Genomic DNA, 22110 nt, shown 5'->3' with positions numbered 1-22110 from the left:
AGCCAGTGAGAATGCTCTGTGCAACATTGAATTGTAGGCTACTAATTTATGACTGCCTGGATGGAAAGAATCGCTTGGGATGGTGATGTCTGTATAGCTAGGTTTTCTAAAAACATCGAACTCAAATTTATTCTGTGTAATGGTCAGGTCTAAGCAATTTATCTTTTTCTCTATCTCTGTTTCGAGTGTGAACGGAATGTTGCTATTGAGATTGTTCATGAATGTCATAAATTGGTTCAGCTGTCGTGTAGTACCTCTGAAACAGGCGAGAATATCGTCTATACATCTGTAACAAAAATGAATATGTTTTTACCCAGGTCGGAGTTCACTATAGTGGTCTACAAGTTGTTCATAAATATGTCTGCTAGAAGTGGACTAAGGGGTGAGCCCATTGGTAAACCTGAATCCTGTTTAGAAAATTTGTTGTTGAACTGTAGGTAGCTCTGATTTAGGCACACATCGAAAGCTGTTGAAACTTCAAAGGAAGTGATATGGTCCACTTTGGCTTGATCTAATATGTCTAAAATGAGGGGCTTACACTCGTTGTTGGAGAACATACTCTTTACATCGAATGAAACTAAAATTGAATTATGTGGCGTTGTTTGGTTTCTTATGTTTTCTACTAAAGTCAGTGAATTTTTAATGCTGTGAGGTGAAACGAAATTGGTAATATTTCTGAACAACTTGTTAAGACGTATTTCTAGTTCTCTCACCGGACTATTTATATACCGGTCTTATTGCTTGGCATGCAACCACAAGTTTCCGAATCTAAACGATACGGAAATTCTGCACTATGCAAGGAAGGGTTGCAAACTCAATTATTCAGAATCCTTGGAAATTCACAAGCATAAACAGTGCGGGTGCAACCTGTTAAATGATCAAATCAATTTAATTTACTCTCCGGTTTTCAAATTGGCACATCCGCATTGTGAACTGTAAATTCAGGTACTCAATCGAGTCAAGAACCTCTATTTCTATTAGTACCTACAGGAGTGGTATATAATGGCGAATGTAATGAATCATTGTTAGTTTATTGTATAAGTTTGAAAATGTCCGTATAGGACGAAACTGCAGTAACGTTAGTTACAAGTAAAAGTGGTAAAAAACATAGAAATTTTCATTTCTCTTCTCATTATGATTTTCTACCACGTAGTAACAGTTAGATCCATGAATTTGATTATTTAGTTACCTCCTGATTCCTAAATGGTCCAATAGAGCCCTGCATTACTGTAACAAAAGACAATGGTTACCTGACGCCCCTCCGTTTCAAGTCGATATCAGAACATGTTCATAAAACTTTTTATGAAGGGTGTCATCTGACTTGATAAACCCTTAATACTGACCTGAATTTTTCGTAGTTTTTTTGATCGGAAATGTTCATATAATACTGAAAAGTCAAATTCCCTATGAAATTCCAAATCGTCGTTCCCGAGGGTTTCGATGATTTGATGATTATTGGATAAATTTTATTTCTTGACTTATGTATCAAACAATTATGTTTGCCACTACGCTATTCGAATGAATAAAGCACTGAGTACTTGAAATTTGTCGATATCAACAAGCTTTATTCAGTATAAGAGAAGCTTTTTTTGTGCTACTTTCTTCTGACCACCGCTTTGGTCAATGATTATTGATATGACCTATCAGTCAGGAGTCAATACGTAATAAAATATATGAATTGGTGTTTAAAGCTAATGAGTATTTTCAAAAGTTCTCAGGAATATAGCTTTTTGGCTTTCAACTTCTCCATCATTGAGAAAAAAATGTGGGAAACTTCCAAAAGAAGAAAGAACGGTGTGGGTGCGTGCGCGCGTGTGTGTGTGTGTGCGTGTGCGTGCGTAAGTGCGTGGGTGTGTAGACGTTTTTCACATGTTTTGTTCAATGACGGTGAATTAGTAAGACAAAAGCTTCTTCTCAAAAATCAATCCTGAAAACTTCCCTCTTCAATTCAAAGAGAAGTTCTTGGCTTCGAACATATTGAAAAAATAAAATTAGGTTGATTCTTTCCAAATTCCAATTCGTATTCAGTGGTCCTGAGATGTGGTCTAATTTGTATTTTTTAGTGGTTCTGAGATGAGTGAACTAGTAAGTTCTAGAACAGTACAATTTCGAATATACTGGAGCGATTAAATTACGTATTATTATGTCAACATCAAGAAAGAAGGTACTATTTCAGCCGCAAGTCCTCAGTGAAACGTCCACTCCCGATCCATGTCAGCGCTGAGATGGAATGTTCCTTTACTATACAACCTTTTGCCGTCATTTTTGTATTTTTTGCCATCTGCACCGGAATAACTCAGAGCTACCACCGTGAAATTCATGCATAAAGGGTAATAAGGGGTACAAACTAGGAGCCAAAAACGGCTATTTTCTCCGATTATATTTTTTCTATAACCCTCTGACCTAAACACTCACTTAGCAAGCCACGAATAATACTAGGCAGATGACATTTCCGAAGATAATCTTTTCCAATTCTCTCCAAAATGATAGAGTCAAATGTTGCATCTTTCACATACGCGCTCGATAACAAACCTTTCACGTTCGTTATCAGCATCTCTGTTCTTTAAATAAATATTTACATTAATTCTACGATGTTATCACATCGTCAAAAAAGCAAAGTCCACTCTGTGAATCATGAATAATATTTCCAAACTTCTGATCCTGAACTGTTTCCAAAGCTGTAGAAATGTTATATGTGTCCTCTACTAGATTACGGTACCGTTATCTAGTCTTCTCACTTAATCAATCAAAAGCAGAGCTTAGAAGCCTAGAAGATATTCAGAAAAGAGGCACCAAGTGGGTAGCGAGTTTATCTCGCTTTCCTACGAGGAACATCTGGAACGTCAGAAAGTTCCTATTTTCAGCGAAAGTCGCATGGTGACCTGCTATACACCTATGACACAACTTCATTCACTTTAAATTCCGTCCTTTAGGCTATTTGGTTACACTTTCTGTCGAATAAATTATTTCACGACTGAATCGCCCTTCCAAATCATATTGAGAGCGTCTCATCCTTTAGGAACCGTAGTCCCAACTTCGTTAGTCCTTCTGAACAAGTGTCAATCCAGCTCAGGTACCACATCCTTCGTTCTACTGATTTTTTTGCAGCTTTTGTCGGTACCGTGTAAACTTTTTCATATATTTAGCACATTATTTCATACACTGTTTCTTTTTTTTTAATTAATTGATAAATGATGAATAAATAGAATAAATCTTGCCCATGAAAGCGTGATGAAACGTAAACCTGACTCTTCAAAAAATATCTGATTCAAACATGAGCGAGAAGGGAATAAAGCTTGATTGTGTTTTATTCATATTTTTAATTTCTTTGGATTTTTTCATCATTCGTCATTTTTGACATTATTTCTGTCTCAACTGCCTAATCTGAACATTTTGGTTTTCGGTTGTAATATCTCATTGATTTTCATTTTATTTTTTCTTTCATAGATATGAAATCTCTCAAAACTTTTTCAGATAATGGTAATCCAAACCAGTATACTCATCAAATACACAATTTCCGAGTATATTGTGGAAGTTTCATTAACTCCTTTTAATTTTTCCAATTCACAATATTTCACATTACGAGTATATACATTTCTTTCAAGCCTTTCACGCTGTATCAAAGGATAATCCAAAATGTATTTCTATGGTAAGCGTTGACTGTCAGAAGTGTGTCAGACAAGTTGACAAATTCATCATGAAATTCAAAGATGTACACGAATGTTCTTTCACTAACAGAGGAATCGATAGTTTATATCCTTTGCCTCCAAATGCCACAATAGCTGCAAGATTATTGCGAGTTTTCCGAGGACTCTGCCTCATGGATCCACTAGATGTCAAAACCAAAGAGTTTTTTCGAAATAAGTCAACTATGTTAGCAGAACAGAAGAGACATGCGAATAGTCCTAATCGGTTTGTGATCCACCCGTTCAGCAAAATGAATCATTATTTGGAAATTATTTTTTTCGTTTCATGGTTGTGGCAATACTTCAGTATTCCAATAATACATGGTTTTCGTCATCAACATAGTCTCCCAATTGTGATCATAAAAAAACTTTTGAACTTATTCCAGTTGGTAGTATTTTTATCGTTTTTTTTTCTGGGATACGTGGATACGAAAAAAAGAGAAATCGTTATCGAACCGAGAAAGATATTGTTTCGATATTTGACAACTTACTTCTTTTTCGATTTGATTGCTGTTTTTTACTACGATCTTATATTCCTGACTTTGGATGAGAAGAAACTTCTATTTGACTATTATACCTTGAACTATATTACTTCGGTAATGGGAACAGTAGCATATTTCGTCAGATTCAAGTATTTCATAGAGATTTCTAGAAATATTGCAACACACCTAGGTCTACCGAAATCAGTCTATACTTTGTGTTACCACTTCACTGTTACAGCTCTGGTTTTACATATAATGGCTTGCTCTCTATTTTCAATACCAAGATTATCTTATGGAGAAACATTTCCAGAAGGTTCATGGCTTTGGCAGGCAAATATGCATGATATTCGTGAAGTTTATTTCGGAGCTTTGTATTGCGAATCTATGATAATGACGGTTTGTTATTTTTTTGGAGCTACATTTGATAAATATAAAATATTGGAACCCGAAGAAGAAGTTGTTCTCACAATCGTTAGTATATTTGGTCGATTATACACTTTGTACCTGCTAGCGGATATATTGAAAATTTTTGGACTAGTCGGTGTTTCCGAAAGTAAATACGAACAATATCTGGGTCAATTAGAAGAATATATGCTATCTAAAAATTTGCCCGATGAATTGAGACTCAAACTGTTAAAATTCTATGAGTACAAGTTGAAGAAGCATTATTTCAATGAAACTCAAATCTTTGCCACTCTGTCGGAAAATTTGAAGACGGAATTGTTTCTATTTGGAGCCAGAAGACTAATTGAAAAAGCTCAAGTACTGAAATCACTTCCTAAACCAACTCTTGCCGCACTGCTAGCTGTCATGAGGTCGGAAACATTTGTACAGATGGATGTCATTACGAAAGCAGGAAGTTCCATTGAGAATATATACTTCATATCTGCAGGAACAGTCGCTGTTATTAATTCGGAAAATATAGAAATAAATCACCTGGAGGATGGTGATGAGTTTGGATTTTTTGTCACTTCTGAAGGGAAGCAATTGTTTACACACGTTGCGATAGAAACATCGGAAATTTTTTATTTGTCAAAAAAAACGTTATTAGAATTCTTAGGAACACATCCAGAAATCTTCAAATATTTTGATGCTAGGGTGAGAAAGCTGAGTGAAAAATACAGGAATATCGAATCGACAATTGGCAGAGGAGGAGATGATGTTCTTTCTTCGTTAAGATCTGGAAATATTCTGGAAAAACAAAACATCAGGGAAATGGATTTCGAGTTCACCGTTTGATGGTTGGTTCACAGTAATCTAATTTTGTTGAATTCGGTTAGTTACTTACCTTTAATTCATTATTAATTGGAGTTCCTGTTAATAAAAGTCCTAACATAATTTGAAATTACTGGATTTCGACATTTGGAAAATTCAGATTACTGTAGAAATTGACTGATAGGTATAGAGGTGCTAATCTCTCAAGACCATTTAGGCTGAAACTACACAAATCCTCGATCAGTACACTCAATGTTGATATTTATAATATATTTCCACCCACTGGATCTACCTATATAAATTTTCAATAGGTTTATCAAAAATTTCCTGACTACACATTGTTTCTATAGTATCAACGAGTCCCTGGTCACACCAACCCACACCGAATCACTTCAATTGTGGCCTTTAACTACCATACTATTTTTCAAATTCAAATTACCACATTATTCACATCATGTTTGTATCTCTCATATACATTTGCGTCACGATTGGTGAAAGTTGTGTTTTTCATTTTACTTGTAACCTATTTGAAATGTACGTTGGTTCATATGTTTGTATAGCTCAAACATTATTGTTTTGACTTGCTTCAAATGTATTTTTTTACATAACGTGGTTAAACAAACTATCTATCTATAGAAGGAATGTCATTTTATGTGAATTAAATCAGAGTTTTTATCGACCTTTGGTATTTTCACAGTCTGGAAAAATATGAAGATTGTATTCGAAAACTTCATAAATATGTAGAAAGGGCAACCTTTCACTCCATCCTGATAAGTTACTGCGTAAATTCAAGGTATTTTTCAAATAGAAAAATGTTCTATTTATCGGTAACTTGAAGTATTCAATAATTTTGACTATTACTATTGAAGAAAAATATGAATACAAATAACCTGTCTTAACATTTCGTAGGCTAAAATTTGTCACCGTCTTCAGAATTAGAAAAGGTCTAGGTATTTAGTTTTTTTTTCGCTGATCCTCTTTATTTATCGACATCTGTCTAAGACGTTTCTAAATGTGTAATTTGTCAATGTTGATTGACTTCTAGAACATTTGATATAGTACAAGTTGTTTGGTGCCAGGTATGATCTATTTCGAACAGCTCCTTAGAAATGGATCTTGAACAAAAATATGGATAGTGATGAAATAACAACAAACTTATATCAAAAAACACCTGTAGGACAAGGTGTTTTCTGATTGAATGTTTAAGTCAATCAACAACGTTGACATATTTGCTTCGTAAAGGTTTTATGGATTCATAAATATGATCATGTTATAAAAGTTTATGAAAACAAAATCATAACTGTTTGTTGCAATGACAAAATTATTTGAAAAAACTTTCCTCATAATTTTTTTGTTCATGATAGTTTTTTTAATCTTCATATGAATATTTGAGGAATAATTTCATTCGAAAATTCAAAGGGTTATGAATAATTCAAGAAAAAATTATGGATTTAAAAAAATACCTCAAATAACAATTATATTTTTTATAAACGTATAAAGGAATACCAATTATGATGTTTAAGAGAAGAACAATTTCTTACTCACCATCAAATCAGTCGAAAAGTTGAAAGAATATAAACATGATTCAACCTCTGACGGAAGCACCAAACTCTTACGAAGGTTCGAAATGGATAAATACTTCAATCTAGCAGACCACTATTATAACCTTCATTCAGGCATTGTTCACTGTGGTTCTGGCATTGAATCTGATCATTATTATGCCTTGGTCAAAGACGAAACGGACTGGTTTAACGGTTTAAGTAACACGATAGTCGTGTTACGAAGTGTTCTGGCGATGTATTGAATTTATTGGAGCCTCTGGAGACACCCTACATTTTGTTTTATGAGAGAGAGGACATTGGCAGATCAACATCTTCAGATGATGTGGTGATGCAGGTTTTTCCAGGTTTTCCTGCAGCTGGAAAAGCAAATGCGCCACTGGAATCAATGAAGTCGCCCGGAGCGCCGATTAATTTTTGTTGTTGTTTTATAATTTCACGATTTGTATTTTGGAAGTGTTGATGAAGACATCAATTCGAGGAATTTTTTTTGAAAATCATTTTTTGTCATGATAAGAAAATAATATTTTTGTATACACTAGACATAGCTCACACAAGTTTCGACTTCTGAGGGTTGTCGTTCATAGGGGTGCGTCAGTTGGTTAACGGAAAAACAAATTTCAAACAGATTTTTATGAATGATATCTCTATAAATGATGTAAATGATGCATTAATAAATTCTAGCCAGAGTCAGTTTCTACTGTTGATTTTGTTAGAAGGTGAATGTTCCGTAGTGTATTTCATTAGTTCAGACTTCCATTGTCTAATATGATATAAATTGATTTGAAATTCCTGAAAGAATTTATAAAAAATCAAAAAGATTAGCTGAAAAAATACTAATTATATCAAACAAAAAACTGAAATTAGGTACAATGAAATAAAATACAAGCAACAATCGAAAACTGAACTATCAACACGAGCTGAAAATTAAAACTTATTTACAAAAAATGAAAATTAAAAAGATTTCGAGCCAAGTTACTTCATGACGTTTCGATTGTTAGTAACAACAATCGTCTTCGGATGATAATTTTCATCTCGTGTTAAAAGTTAATTTTTTTGATTGTTGCTTGTATTTTATTTCATTGTAATTTCACTATTTTGGTTAATATAATTGTTATTTTTTCAGCTAATCTTTTTATTTTTTTCATAGATTCTTTCAGGGATTTCTGATCAATTTATATCATATTAAACAATGGAAGTCCGAACTAATGAAATGTTCTACTGTTAATTGTTGCGAAAACGATAAGATAGTAATACTCATGAATACAATAATAATTTTTTATATATGACAAATTTTAAATTCATAATACTACAATGAACAAAATATGATTTTTTCATAAGCTTCTCAAGTGCGTACTCGTATATAAAGAAGTTTTCAAGAAACAAATATTTTGAAAATTTTTCATTCAAACGATTATACCGGCATTTGTAAGTCAAAAAACAAATTTGTTAGTAAACAAAATTGTATAGCTTTTCGAAAAATAAAAATAATTTTTATATCATTATTTTATTATTAGAAGATAAGATCATGATTACTGTTTTAAGCAGCGATGCGTCCATTGTGCCGTGTTGGGCGCGAGTAGCCTTATTTTCAGTGTTAAATTAATAGTGTTTTATTCAACGAGCGTATAATGAAGACTATTATTCACGACGTGAAGTTTACGGCCACGAGCCGCAGGCAAGTGCCCTATATCGCCGAGAGAATGATAGCCATTATACGGGAGTAGAATACTATACTTCATCCACGAGTAATAAAAATATTTGTTGAAGTTTTTTGTTGGAAAATTTTGTTAAATCATATACATATTTTAAGAAACACTGTCATTTTATTCTAACAAATAACTCATACAATACATTTTTGTTCATTTATACACAGTACATAGTTATCGAAAATTATAATAATCGTATAATATCTCATAATAATCAACAAAAAAATATATGTATTCAGCTTCACGTATCTAATCTTCAAGATGATATTTATATATCAAGGTATTTATTTATAGTTATCAATACACCTTGCCTTCCAATCATGGGTTCCGGGTTCGAATCTGGTCTAGGAAAATTCACTTTTTATTTTTTTAAATGTGGATACAGAACTGAATTGAAAATAGTTGGTAATTTACACGATGAACTTTCAAAAATAGTTTAATAATATAGCTAAATCAAGGAAGCATCTCACAGCAACGATTAATGACTCAATCACTGCTGTGAATAATGAGTATTATTAAGGTCGAGCAAACAGACGTATAATGGATTTTTACCTTAATTGTCTAATAATATGCAGAAGACATTAAACTAAATCTTTCTTGAAATCCAACTTTTTTGTGATATGAGGATTTTCACTGGACCAATAATAACAATTTTTCCTCCTCTTCTATTTTTCCTCCTTCTCACGAACATTTCGAGTCATCCAAATAACTTCAATTAAAAAAAAGGATCTTTTTAAATGTTATCAACAAAATTCAACTCTTTGTTGGAGGGTCTTGAGGCTTCACTGCTTGAATGTTGGTAAATTTATAATCATGCATTTTACGTCTTCGCAAGATTCTTTGAACCGATGAATATTACATACCCAAATCTTCTTCAGCACTTCTTATGGATGTCTCAGGGAATGCGAGAGAATAAGCTGAGACATTAATCTGGTTGTCTTCAGAAGTTACTGGTCGAGGTAAGTTTCTTGATCCTTCTAAATTTGATGGAAATGCATTGGAATGTTGAACTTTCCACATGTCGTGCTGATAATTTGAGTAACTGTCCAAAAATAATAAACACATTCATAAGATCTTCGTATTTGCAGGTACGAAAATGTCAATATTATTAGGAGAATGTCACAACGTTACTGTCAAATAGTAATCATGGCCTGCTCACAAAATACCGAATGAGAATGCCATTCTGAAGGTCATTTTCACAAATAAATACTCATGAGTATGAAACGACTAGTTAGGTACACGCATGATATACATAAAAAAAGCAAATTTTAACAACTTTCTGAATTTGTAATAATACACAGGTTGTTCTATTTGAAATAATCAACATTCAGTCACTTTTTCAAGAAAACGAAAAAACTGTATTTTTTTACCACCCTGTATTGAAGTAATGGAGATTACGCTGAAGTATAGGAAGCCTTCAGTATCACCTAACTCCAAACCAAATTTTGGTACCATAGTATTCCTTAACTAAAATATATCAGCATTTTTAGAGGTCATGATATCCGAAGAGAAAAATGGAAATTAATTCATATTTCGAAAACGAAACAGATATGTATAGGGAAATATTGAAAAAAGTTGTCGGGTAATTGTTGTAGGTTCCAGGGCGTTCGATTATAAAAGTTAAAGTTGCTATTACTTTCTGAAAGAAGTGGCAACAGCGCATTGTCGTAAATATTTTAGTTGGGTAGGAAATGTCCGAATGTGCTCTCCATTGAATTTTCAAAGTGGTCCAAACGAAACGTGTAATGTGCCCACCGTGCATCAGCATATTCGAGGTTACTTTTTCAGAAGTTCATTTGAATAAACCCCCTTCTTGGCATTTACACTTTGACGAACAAACTTTGAATTTCTGAATTGAAAGAAGAGTTGAGAATATTTTCAAAATCTCCAAGGATTGGACCATTTCAAGGCATTCATCCATCCTGCGAAGATTTGCCAAACAATGGTTAGAACATAGAAATAATGACCTACGTTGTCAAACATGCCTACATACAGGTCACTGTAAGTAGGCCCATATACCTACCTTTCCCTCTCGTGTGAGTTTTTCGTAGACATGTTGATTTCCGTAATAATTTTTTCCCAAAACTCTTTACGGCACTCCTTATTTCATTTATTTTATATCGGTTAGAACTGAGAGTATGTCGAATATATTATATATACAACTCTTCAATTAGGAATAGATTTAGCTCTCATGGTCAAATGTATCATTTGATTATGCATATAGGGGGAGATGGGGTATATTGATACATGGGGCACATAGATACAGTCAATATAAATCGAAAACAAAACGCGCTAAAATAGCCGTCCGTCACACATAGGAAGGTAAATTATACACCCTACACGCACACTAGCGCAGAGCAACATTCACTCGACGATAAGCGCTTGTCACGTGTAAACCTGTTTCTGACATTCGCAACAAAATTTTCATAGTTTTCTTTCGGATGTGATTCTTCTAATATATTTAGTGTTACCTGTGACATATTAGGATATTTGGTAAGAACATATCTGTCGTTATATTCTGTAGACTCGATTTTTTTTGATTATTTGTTGCTTCAATTTATTGAATATTTATTTCGATTATAGTTGACAGGGGCACATTGATGTAAGTGCTGCTGGGGCACATTGATACGTATCAATGTGCCCCAATATTTTTTTGAATGTATGTTTATGTAAGAATAACATATTTCATTTCTTTATAGAAAAATGGTTCGAACAATTGAATGCAAAACAGAAAGAACTTTCATCGATGAAGTGTATGTGGCTTCTGCGATATCTGACGTTTTGGAAGGAAAATTATCAATAAGAAAAGCAGCCGATGAATATAATTTGAAACCTGCAACTCTACAGCATAGAATTGAAAAAAAAAGAAAAATAAAGACAGCCAAGGCGTGAGTTTTTCATCTAAGTATACCTCCCAGCAAGTATTTACAATCGAACAAGAAGACCAACTGAATGCGTATATAATAAAATGCAGTAAAATGCATCATGGGCTTACATTAACTAAAGCACGGAAGCTTGCTTATGAATACGCTAAAATATTGAATTCCAGCTATCCACCATCTTGGGATGTAAATAAAAGTGCTGGCTTAGTTTGGACATATGGTTTTCGTAAGAGAAATAAAAACATGAGTTTAAGGAAACCCGAAAACACAAGTACTGCTCGATCATTTTCATTCAATAAGAATGCCGTTAAAATCTTTTTTAATAATTTAAAAGATGTTCTCACAAGATTTAATTTTACAGCTGACCGCATTATTAATTTTGATGAAACCGGAATTACAACGGTTATGAATACTCCAAAGATACTGGCAGAAAAAACTCAACGTCAAATCAGCCAAATTGTTTCTGCAGAGAGAGGCGAGTTGGTGACATTTGGAGGATTCATTACTGGAACTGGCAACAGTATTTCACTTGTATATGTATTTCCCAGGGTTCATTATAAAAGCCATTTTTTAAATGGCGCTCCTGAAGGGTTTTTAGGCTTATCGTCTAGATCTGGTTGGTGAATAGCGAATTATTCATAGAGGTTCTTAAACATATCCAAAGACACACAAATAGCACGAACTAGAGACCGATTCTTCTAATTTGTGACAATCATGAATCACATATTTCAGTTGAAGCAATTAATTATTTACGTGAAAATGGAATTGTTTACTTATCATTTCCTCCACACACATCCCACAAACTCCAACCTCTTGATGTCGGTGTTTTCGGTTCGTTTAAATGAAAACTCAAGGTAGCCTTCAATGACTGGCACATTAATCATCCTGGAAAAGCCTTAACTATTTATGATATTCCAAGTCTTTCTAAATTGGTTTTTTTTGAATCTTTCAACGGGAAAAATATTATGAGCGCATTTGCTAAGACTGGAATCGTGCCATTCAATAGATTGGCATTTTCTGAAGAAGATTTTTCTCCTTGTGACGTTTATAGCAACCTAGAATCGCAAAATGATCCTACAAATGATTCTAGTGTCAATCCTATTGATCCTGAATCAACGATAGAGAGCGAGCAATGTGTTACACCACCTCCAACTAGAGAGTCACCAAATATCATGAATGATTTTGAGTTACATAATTTGCCTTCCACAAGAAGAGCTTTCGATGGAATCAATGAAACACTCACAACCAAGCCATGCATAACTCCTGAAGTTGTGAGGCCTTATCCAAAAATTTACCGAAACCATCCAACCAGAAAAGGAAAGGGAGAGGGTAAATCCCGAATTCACACAGATACTCCAGAAAAGCAAAGAATAGAAGAACTGCAAAGAACTAAGGATGAAGCAAATCAAAAAAAAGAATAACGAAAACGCGCAAACGATCTTAAAACTGCTCAAAATTTGCTAGGCATAACTGTTAATCCCATCAAGAAACCAACTGAAAGGACAAGGGCTATATCTATGGAATCCGACTCTTCTGCTGATATTTCATTACAGGAATCAATCGATTCTCAAGGGTCTACCATGGAATCATCTAATGATGATATTATTAATACTGCCCCACCTGCAGCAAATGATCTTAATGATGGTGACTATGTTATAATAAAGGTAATTAATGTAGGAAAGAAGCAACCTCATAAGCATTTTGTTGGAAAAATAGTGTCAAGATACCCCGATAGCCAGAACAACTTTCTAGTCACTTTTTTGAAGCTCAAGCCTACTGGAACTTTTGTGTTTCCTGATATAAAAGACGAAGCTTCGGTTAATATTTCTGATATTCTGCTGAAGTTACCAGATCCTATAGTTAAAACAGGAACTAGTAGAACAGCTTCTCTATTCAATTTTAAGATAAATTTGTCACCCTACAACATTTCAATGTAAGCTAATTCACTTCATAGAAACTAATGATGACTGATTAGGTCAATAAAAGAATGATTGTATCTTATTGTTTAAGTATTTTTCATGATATAGCTTATTGTTTGGATTTACTTGTTCTATTTTTATATAAAAAGCCTATAAAGCATTCATTTCAATTAGTACTAGAATAAACTTAAGTACATATAATTTACCAAAAAGTAAAAAAATAAGTAATTGATAAATAAATGTCATAAAAATCAATGATACTTGTTTAATTTTATATAAATGTTTTTATGAATCAAAGTGCCCCAGTATATGTATCAATGTACCCCACATGTGGGGTACATTAATACAAATTTTATGTTTTAGTAAATAGGCTCTAATATTTTTTGTGATTGAATCTAACGACTAATTTGACTTCGGAAAGTTGTTTGAATATATATTGAATACATTATGCTTCTTAAATCAGATGTAACTGTCAATAGGTCTTCTTTTATTGGATCTAAGTAAAAATTGTATCAAGGTGCCCCAACTCCCTCTACATAACATTCAAGAAATTAACGCATTGTTTCAGACTCACAAACTGTTTTTGTCCGTATATTTTTTGAAAACCTAACGCAACGGAACCGATGGTATCCTCCAATCAATCAATCACTGGTTATCAGGTGAAGACGATTGTGGATACCAACAATTACGTTGTAGAGTAATGGGCTCATCTAACAATTTTTTTTATTTCATAATTTGAAAGTTTATGTTTCAAAAAGTACATCTGCAAAAAATCTGAATTTTCACTCTTTATCTTCCCCCTAAAATTAATTGTTGAATGTGGCTTTCACCGAAACGGGGCGTGGTCAAGCTTGACGTCACATCAGTCGACTCGACGACAAGGGAGTGCTGGCGGATAAGCAAAATACGTGTGCTAAAACTATAGAAAGCAAGTTGTGTGTTGTTTACTGCAGTGTGTCAACTGCGTGAATATGAATAATGATAAAAAATAACGTTGCAAGTATTGCATCGTTCCTAAATGCAAGAATTGTTTGGTAACTGCACCAGACAAAATTTGTTACGAAAGTTATGGCAGCGCGCTATGCGAAGGGCCGACTTTGTATCTGCCAAGGGGACGCATTTTTTGTTGCGAAGATCATTTTAATGTAAGTATGAATAATAATGATTAATAAAAACAATTATAGTTTACTCTGAGCACTATTTTGAATTTTTTTGAAACAGACCTAGAAAATTACATGTATATCAAAACTATGAAAGTGGGAAAAATTATATCGAAACCAGGCGTAATTCCGCATATATTTGATTACCAGATTGATAGACCGACGGCCCATACATCTAAAGCTCCACCGTTTGTTCAAAAAAAGGAAAAACAAATTTTGTTGAATACTTGTAACGAAGATATCGCTGAAATCGTTCTAAAGAAATAGAAAATACAGAAAGTATTGGAAAAAATTACTACTAAGTTCCCCCGAGGACAGTGAGAGTTTGAGTACATCAGACATGACTTCTGTTGATACATCATCAGATTCTACTTTGTCTCAAGGTACTTTGGAATCCCAAGGTACTCTTTATTTATTATAGAACTTTTGTCTCAAAAATGCTAGTTACCCAGAATTGATATATACATTACTTTGAAGAAAATTAAATTGAATTGATAGCAGCGATTCATAATCTCCAACTACAGGCCCGGTTACCACCGCTCGAAGCTCGTTTGCCTGGTGTGACGTCACGATGTACCACGGACGATCTCACATTTTCAATTGCTCTTGCTCAGTTGTTAATTGATATATAAACCAGAAAATTTACTGATTTACTAAAGATGATTCACTTCCATAATATATAAATTTCAATAAAAAATAAATTAGTCTGAATGGACCCATTGAATGTGAGAAGTTTGTTCATCCAACTAATTGATCAAATATTGTTCTTGTTGAGAAAGAGATCAAAAATTTTAGCGAATGAACAATTTAGTCTATCGCCAACATTTCAGACTTCTTTAAATCTATCATCAGGGCACAAACATTAGATACATTAATGTAGAGTACCTTCGTTTGAAATTTGTTTGTAGCAGTTTTTCATTTTTCACATTATTTTTTTTAAATTATTGTTTGTACGTTATTGAATTTCACTTATTTATTAATTTATATCTTTTTCCGGTTACAGTTATTTGTTTTCTATACCAGATTACTGTTAAAATAATTTGATTATAATGTTTTCAATATTTTATATTTAAATTATATTCTCCTAAATTTCGAATCTGTTAATACTCAAAGGAAATCCGAACCTACGAATCAATTTTGCTTTACGACCAAATTTTCTGAATACGTCTCTGCTCCTCTGGCCTCCAATATAACCCAATCTTCCGTCTCTCACTAACGCATGCTTTTTGTATACCTCTTGCTCCAGTCAATTCACATAATGGAATGGATTATATATACATACATACGATTCTTATCATAATCACAGCTAGTGGTACCAAAAATGAATGTATTAGTTATTTTATTAAATTTGCCAACCGTTTCCACAAATGTTGAATTCAGTTTTCGAGCTTTTTCCAGAAAATTTTTATATAACGTACCAGGATCGCATAAACGATTTGTAGTATAGAGGTTAGGACTAATATTTCATTAGAAACGACCGGAATTTGTCATTTTCTGGAAATTGCACTGGAAAACTCGAATTTCAAAGCATAGTTCGCAAGCTAAAAACAAAAGTATTTTCAAATCAGCAGTAAAAAAACGCTCTAACCAAACGGACATAAAATTGCATAAATCATTAATAATTTAATAATTGATTATCAATCCCACGGAGGCAATGATAATTCAGCTGATGAAAAAATTCTGATAAAAGTTGAAACAAACGGAAGAGAATTGTAAGTTCTTTTGAATACTATTTTTTTAGTTAGTGGGTATTTAAAAACTATGCTCATACGAACATCTATGCTTCTTACACGTATCCCCTTCTAGTTGCTGCTCGCCTGTTGTAAAGTGTTCATGATTTGCATATTTCGAATAACACTTTTTTTTTATTTGGATTAATTTCTAAGGAATATTATTTGTTTATGATTTATGTATCTCTCAATTGAATTTTGAATAGCTGATCTCGACAATAATTTATTCATTCAGTTCAAATTTACATCCAGATGACCAAATTCTATGTATCCACATCCTATGACAGATTATTGATTCGTCACAATCATTAAAAAAAGTCTATTCAATTTATTTATTGATTGATCATATAGGAAATTAAATCCCGTTCGCTAATCCTTCCATAAATAAACGTTAAATAACTAAATCTTTGGAATTATTACGTTTCTTGGTATTAAGGAAACATAACAGCAAAGAGGTAGCAGTTGGTTTGTGAATATAATGAATTCGATTTTGTATGGCTACAGTAATGTTTCCATAGTTCTTTTTATCACGTGACAGGCGGAAGAGTTAACATGTTGAAAGTGCAGTTTAAAAGTTTTGTACAGTCTTGTCCAATAATGGCTGGGCAAGCAATATTATCTCCAAAGTGTCGCAGGTCTTCTAGATTTGTAGAATTTATTCAATTAGTGGTAAACGTTTTGAAATGGACGACACTGTTAATTTTTTCTGCACCGATAGTTTTTGTTGAATTGTTGTCGCACAACAAAAAGTAGACATTTGGCCACTGTCACTTCTTCACGAAATATTATTCAGTCATCTTTGTTCACTGTGTTCCAACATGGTTCATTCTACTGAAGAAAGAATAGAAATTGTTGCAACCTATCAAAATAATGAATGTGCTAAAGCTGCTGCAAGAATTTATACTTAATATGAATTAGTACGTTGAACAGAAGACCTGTGGCAGAGAAGTGTTAGGGGATGCCGATTTCTGACTGCGGACATCATCAATAATGTAAGGAACGCTTTCGAATGTAGACTGTATTATTGTATGGAACTAGATGGAGGTCATTTTGAACACTTTATCCGTTGATTGTGTTGCCATTCATATCAATTTTGTTGATTTCCTCAATACAATAAGCGACTGCGAATTTTCTGTTTTTTCTTAATTTCAATATTCAATTTCTCGATAACGAATGAACCAATTTCGAAAAAAAACTACAAAAGTAATAGGGGGACAAAAGATCTTTGAAATGATGTATCACTCGACCTCCATGCCATTGAAAAAATAAGGGGGGTAGTTGCTGACCGGGTGGGGGTGAAGTTTTGGGTATGATTTCGATATCAGAATTAGTACCCCTAGAAATAAAAATTGACGTGTTATTTGGAATTTTAGACTACACGCCCGTTTCTGACTTACAGGGGGGTCAAGTTTTCGTTAGAACACCCTATATACCTACATTAGAACAGAATATGCATGGTGCTATACTGGTGTATATCTAGTTCAGTCGCTAAAGTATCGTGAACGTTCGCTACAAGGCAAGAAAGTGAGTAGGTTGAGAGGTTAGTTATCAATACCTACATTGCTACTAAACAAATTCAATATAAAATGAAGGTAATAATCATTAAAGTACGACAATTTATTGTCAGCACTGTTAGATCCTTTAAAATAAAAATAGCACTGAGTCACCAATGATACGTACTAATAATATAAATAATTTAAATTTTCTAAAATATTCCTATCTTATAAGTATGTAAAACAAAATAGTACAATCGATTTGTTAAATTTGTCACCGGAATTGCAGAATATCTCAAAACATTGGGAAAAAATAGAATAAACAATTTAACGACATCGGTTTTTTAGTTTATGACAACTGTCATGGTGCATGCAAAAACAATTAGTGTTATAACATTTTTTGTGATTGAACGCAATTGTTATGTCATAATAGAAGTAAGTAATGTCGCGAGTTAGAAAATCGAATTTTTCACAACGAAACCGTTATGCGAATTATTGCGAATCAATATATTGCAGATCAACAAGAAATCGAACGGAAGAAGCGCCGTGTCCAGTGTTCTTAGTGTTTTTGCAGTGAATCTCTTGTTTTGGCTCTCAAGTTACTCTGTGTCAGTCAAAATCTACTGATGATTCAGTTTCACTATCTTTAATAATTATTGAATAATTGTACATAGTGGAAAATAATATTATTTTGGGTTTAATTATATATCGAATGTACGGAACCAGAACCATCATTTTCATGGAATAAAAACACACTACGTAACTAAGTACGGTACGAAACTTCATTAGACTGATATGTTGTAGTTTCAACTAAAGTATATAAATGCCTTAGTTTGAATAAGTTCCAAAATTCAATTTCAAAAAACATTTCAAGTTGAAAGAAATAAATGAGTTTATTTCTTATATTGAGTAAATATATTTAAAATAAATTAGATTACTAAATTCCAACGATGCTTATTTTGTGTACTTAAGTATTTTAATATTGAAATTGATAGTTCTGCACTATACTTCCCTTTTAGTGAATTTCATCACGAGTCATTATTATAAGTAACAAGTTAATGCGACAAAAAAAATGAAGACATATTTGCCCTGCTATAGGCACGAAGTCGAGGCGGCTTTGCTAGTGATTCAATATATTCCAGAAGTGTTGAAAAATAACCCCGCTTTTCGTTAATAATTATCTATTTTGAATCCGCGACCTATTGGAATTAGCAATAGGTGTCATTTAATTAATTATTTGGTTGCTAGGTGTCCCAGTGTTCCAAATTCCTATCTAATATGTTCTCCTAGTTATATGTGGCGCCAGACCCTCCTTCACATGGTTCAAGCAGCGATTCCCGCTATTATTTAACTTCATTCAACCCTCGGGCCCCAGGGTGCGAACCCCTTTTTTGATCCTGTTCTCCTGATAGAAAACGCTAGTTTGTGACGTAACCCTGCCAGAAATGATGGACGGGCCCGACAGCTGTCAACGAATCAACTTCATCAATCAGTTGGTCTTCACTTCAGCAATTGATCTTCCTTTATGAAGCGCTCCCTGGTTCACTTCAAACTAAGGAGGGATTTTCTTGAGCAGTGGCGTAGTGAATTTTTATTGGGATACCATGGTTGAGTTTATTCGACAAATTTAGCAAAGATTTTAGACATGATGTCAGAAATAAAATTACTGTGGAAAATTTTTTAGAATTACATTAGGATCCCGAAGATAATAACTGCAACTTCTCGACGTGTCTTTCAATTTCTGAATTGGCGTTTCTAGGAGAAGAGATGAACTAATTTATAATTATAAACATGATCTATTTATGTCATACAGTTTCACTTCAAGACAGGAATCGATGATTTAAACCCGAATTCATTGATGGGTCTGAAAGTGAAAGTGTACCCTATTAGATATGTACAGGTCCTGAAGACAGTAACTTCGTTGGTGAAACATGCATCAAGAAGAGTGTTGCAGTTTTGGTGTCCCAACTAGTAAGTTAGTTACTAGATAAGGTGAGATAAGGTTAGATAAGGTGAGCGCTCTTTCCGAAAGAAGACCTGTTTAAGTTATATTTATCTATCCAGAACAAAATTAGTCGGTGCCGTTGACACCCAAGAAAAAAAATATCTTTCTCTGTTGCGCGAAAATCCAAAGGTGGACAGATGGAAAGAGAGGAAATTAGAACAATACTCCCTAGTACACCAAGTGCAGAACTAAAAACGGGAGAAGGAAAATTACGTATCTGTCATCTGTCCATGATTTGTTATTGTTCAGGATATCAATGAATCCCATTTTGCTAGGTTATACTTCTGTGAAAATATTTTCATGAGATACCAATGTTTCCTACAGAAGAATATTTTCAAATATTGAATGTCCATAATTCAACAGTTCCTGTGGAAGACCTTACTGTCATTTCAGACTGAAAAAAGCAATCTGAATATATTGAAGACCTAGTTACGGAAACCAACTTCAAAACTAGCCAACATTCACATCCACATAGTTACGGAATAACGTGCTTTCGATTTGATTTTCGTGTGTTGTGTGTTTTATTATGAAATGGCCGACCGTTTCAAATTGTTGAGCAATTAAAAGAAAGCATGCAACCAGGTTTTGACCGTATCTGTGATGGTCTTTCAGATAAAGTTTCAGAAGAGTATGCTTCATTCCCATCCATTTCATACATCAATGTAAAATAATTGATCGTGTTCCTGTAAGCTTTTCTATTGCCCTTTTACCTCTATTCGACATTTCATTATCAAATTCGGAAATTAATCAATAAAATTTCAGGTGCCTGTAATTCAATATTCAATAAAATTTTTTACAGGTTACTTTCTGGGAACTATTTGAATTTGTCATCAAACTCTCATTAGGGATAGATTACTTTAAGGGAATTTACTTTGGGTAATCCAAACTGTCTTGTGAACATTTTGTCACTTAAGCCAAATACCTTTATAATATTGCTTTCATGGTACCTATATCAGAAGGTATCTAATTGGTGAAAAAATGTTCTTGCAGTGAAGAATAGCTACTTTTTGAGATGCTTCTTTACTACAGAAATTTATAGAATTCGAGGAAAGTCATTGGTGATAATCATCTTGTTTTTTAATAATGTTGATCCTCAAAAACTAGCACATTCTTTCTCTTCGAAGGCGTTTCTCCTCCACACTTGATCCCCTCAGTTGAAGACTTGGAGCTTGTTCTGAATATATTCTACACCAGAGGTTCCAGTCCTACTTTTCAATGTAGGACATGGAAAGTACAGTTGAAAGAGATTTCGTTCAATTTAGCATAGTTTAGAGTTATTTTATACATAAATTATTTCTGCCGCAGCAGCTACATGGTGATCTTCATTTTTTTGAATTAGTAATCGTTAAAAATTACTGAGAAACACATGCATCTCTGGTACAAGATTACGACTTTACGTCGTCACCAGAAGAGAAAAATTCACTCAGGCCAAGACGACAGTATGATTTGACATTCACACGTTTATTTGATTTGATCTGAGCTATAGGAATTTCGTTTGAATTGAAAGAGGAATATTTTAAAAAAGGATACGTTTTTGGTAAATAGTTTATTTTGAGCTGAATTGCTTTCTTCTTTTTTTCGAAAGTTCCCACATATTTGTATGAAGATGGAGAAGAAGTAGAAGACCCAAAAACCAATGTTTCCTAAACATATTCTTCTGTCAATTTATATGTATGTTTGAAGTAAACCTATTTTTGATAAATATAAAATTGATGGATGTAGCCGTTACTACAAGATAGATCATCTACTTTACTGCAGTTTCATCCTATATGGTCATTTTAGAACGGATTCAATAAACTCGTATTCGTATTTACTTATGTGTATTCGAAAATGGATTGAGGTAGGTACCATGAAAAATGAAAAGCCAAAGAAAAATGTGTTGTTTTCTTGAAATTTGTATATTCCTTTCAAACACAATACACAAGTATTACAGGAAAATCCTTAGGGCGCTCTATGAGCAGTGCCTGGGCCTGGATTGCTGAAAATTAAATTCATTTAGAAAAACGTATTGTTACAGGCTCTTATTGACTCTATATTCATCCCATTCCTCACTTTTTGTTTCTCTTCAACTTCACTGTCAAAACTGTTATTTGATTCATCGCACGGCGATTTTCTCACATCAATTCATCATAACTTCATTTTATCGTTCTGGAACAAATTTATTATTACCGCTGCGCCGCCAATGGTTGTGGTCCAATTGGTTATCGACGAAGATAACGGAGGCTGCGTGAGAAAGAGACACTCCCACAATGGCCGTTTTGCGCGGTTCG

The 22110-nt window shown here is 33.5% G+C and overlaps 2 protein-coding genes across 2 annotated transcripts; both read left to right on the top strand.

Annotated features, from left to right (window-relative positions):
* Nucleotides 1–3636: 3636 nt before the first annotated feature.
* Nucleotides 3637–5506, top strand: LOC141481406 (potassium/sodium hyperpolarization-activated cyclic nucleotide-gated channel 2-like). Its single transcript, XM_074172881.1, has one exon. It carries the CDS (start codon nt 3647–3649, stop codon nt 5405–5407), a length of 1761 nt encoding a protein of 586 aa, XP_074028982.1. The 5' UTR covers nt 3637–3646; the 3' UTR covers nt 5408–5506.
* Nucleotides 5507–11024: 5518 nt separating this feature from the next.
* On the top strand, nt 11025–13543 carry LOC111510815 (uncharacterized). The gene is made up of 2 exons (XM_074172879.1): nt 11025–11144; nt 11351–13543. Exon 2 carries the CDS (start codon nt 12499–12501, stop codon nt 12952–12954), a length of 456 nt encoding a protein of 151 aa, XP_074028980.1. The 5' UTR covers nt 11025–11144; nt 11351–12498; the 3' UTR covers nt 12955–13543.
* Nucleotides 13544–22110: the final 8567 nt, after the last annotated feature.

This window comes from Leptinotarsa decemlineata, unplaced genomic scaffold (genome assembly GCF_025532065.1).
Source record: "Leptinotarsa decemlineata unplaced genomic scaffold, Ldec_3_MD MMD2_tig00000199_RagTag_RagTag, whole genome shotgun sequence".
NCBI classification, from domain to species: domain Eukaryota; kingdom Metazoa; phylum Arthropoda; class Insecta; order Coleoptera; family Chrysomelidae; genus Leptinotarsa; species Leptinotarsa decemlineata.
Note: the sequence above shows the minus strand (reverse complement) of the source record. Positions and strands in the feature narration are given on the sequence as shown.

Coding starts and splice junctions, on each gene's coding strand:
- LOC141481406 (XM_074172881.1), top strand. CDS start 3,647: ATGGTAAGCGTTGACTGTCAGAAGTGTGTCAGACAAGTTGACAAATTC.
- LOC111510815 (XM_074172879.1), top strand. CDS start 12,499: ATGAGCGCATTTGCTAAGACTGGAATCGTGCCATTCAATAGATTGGCA.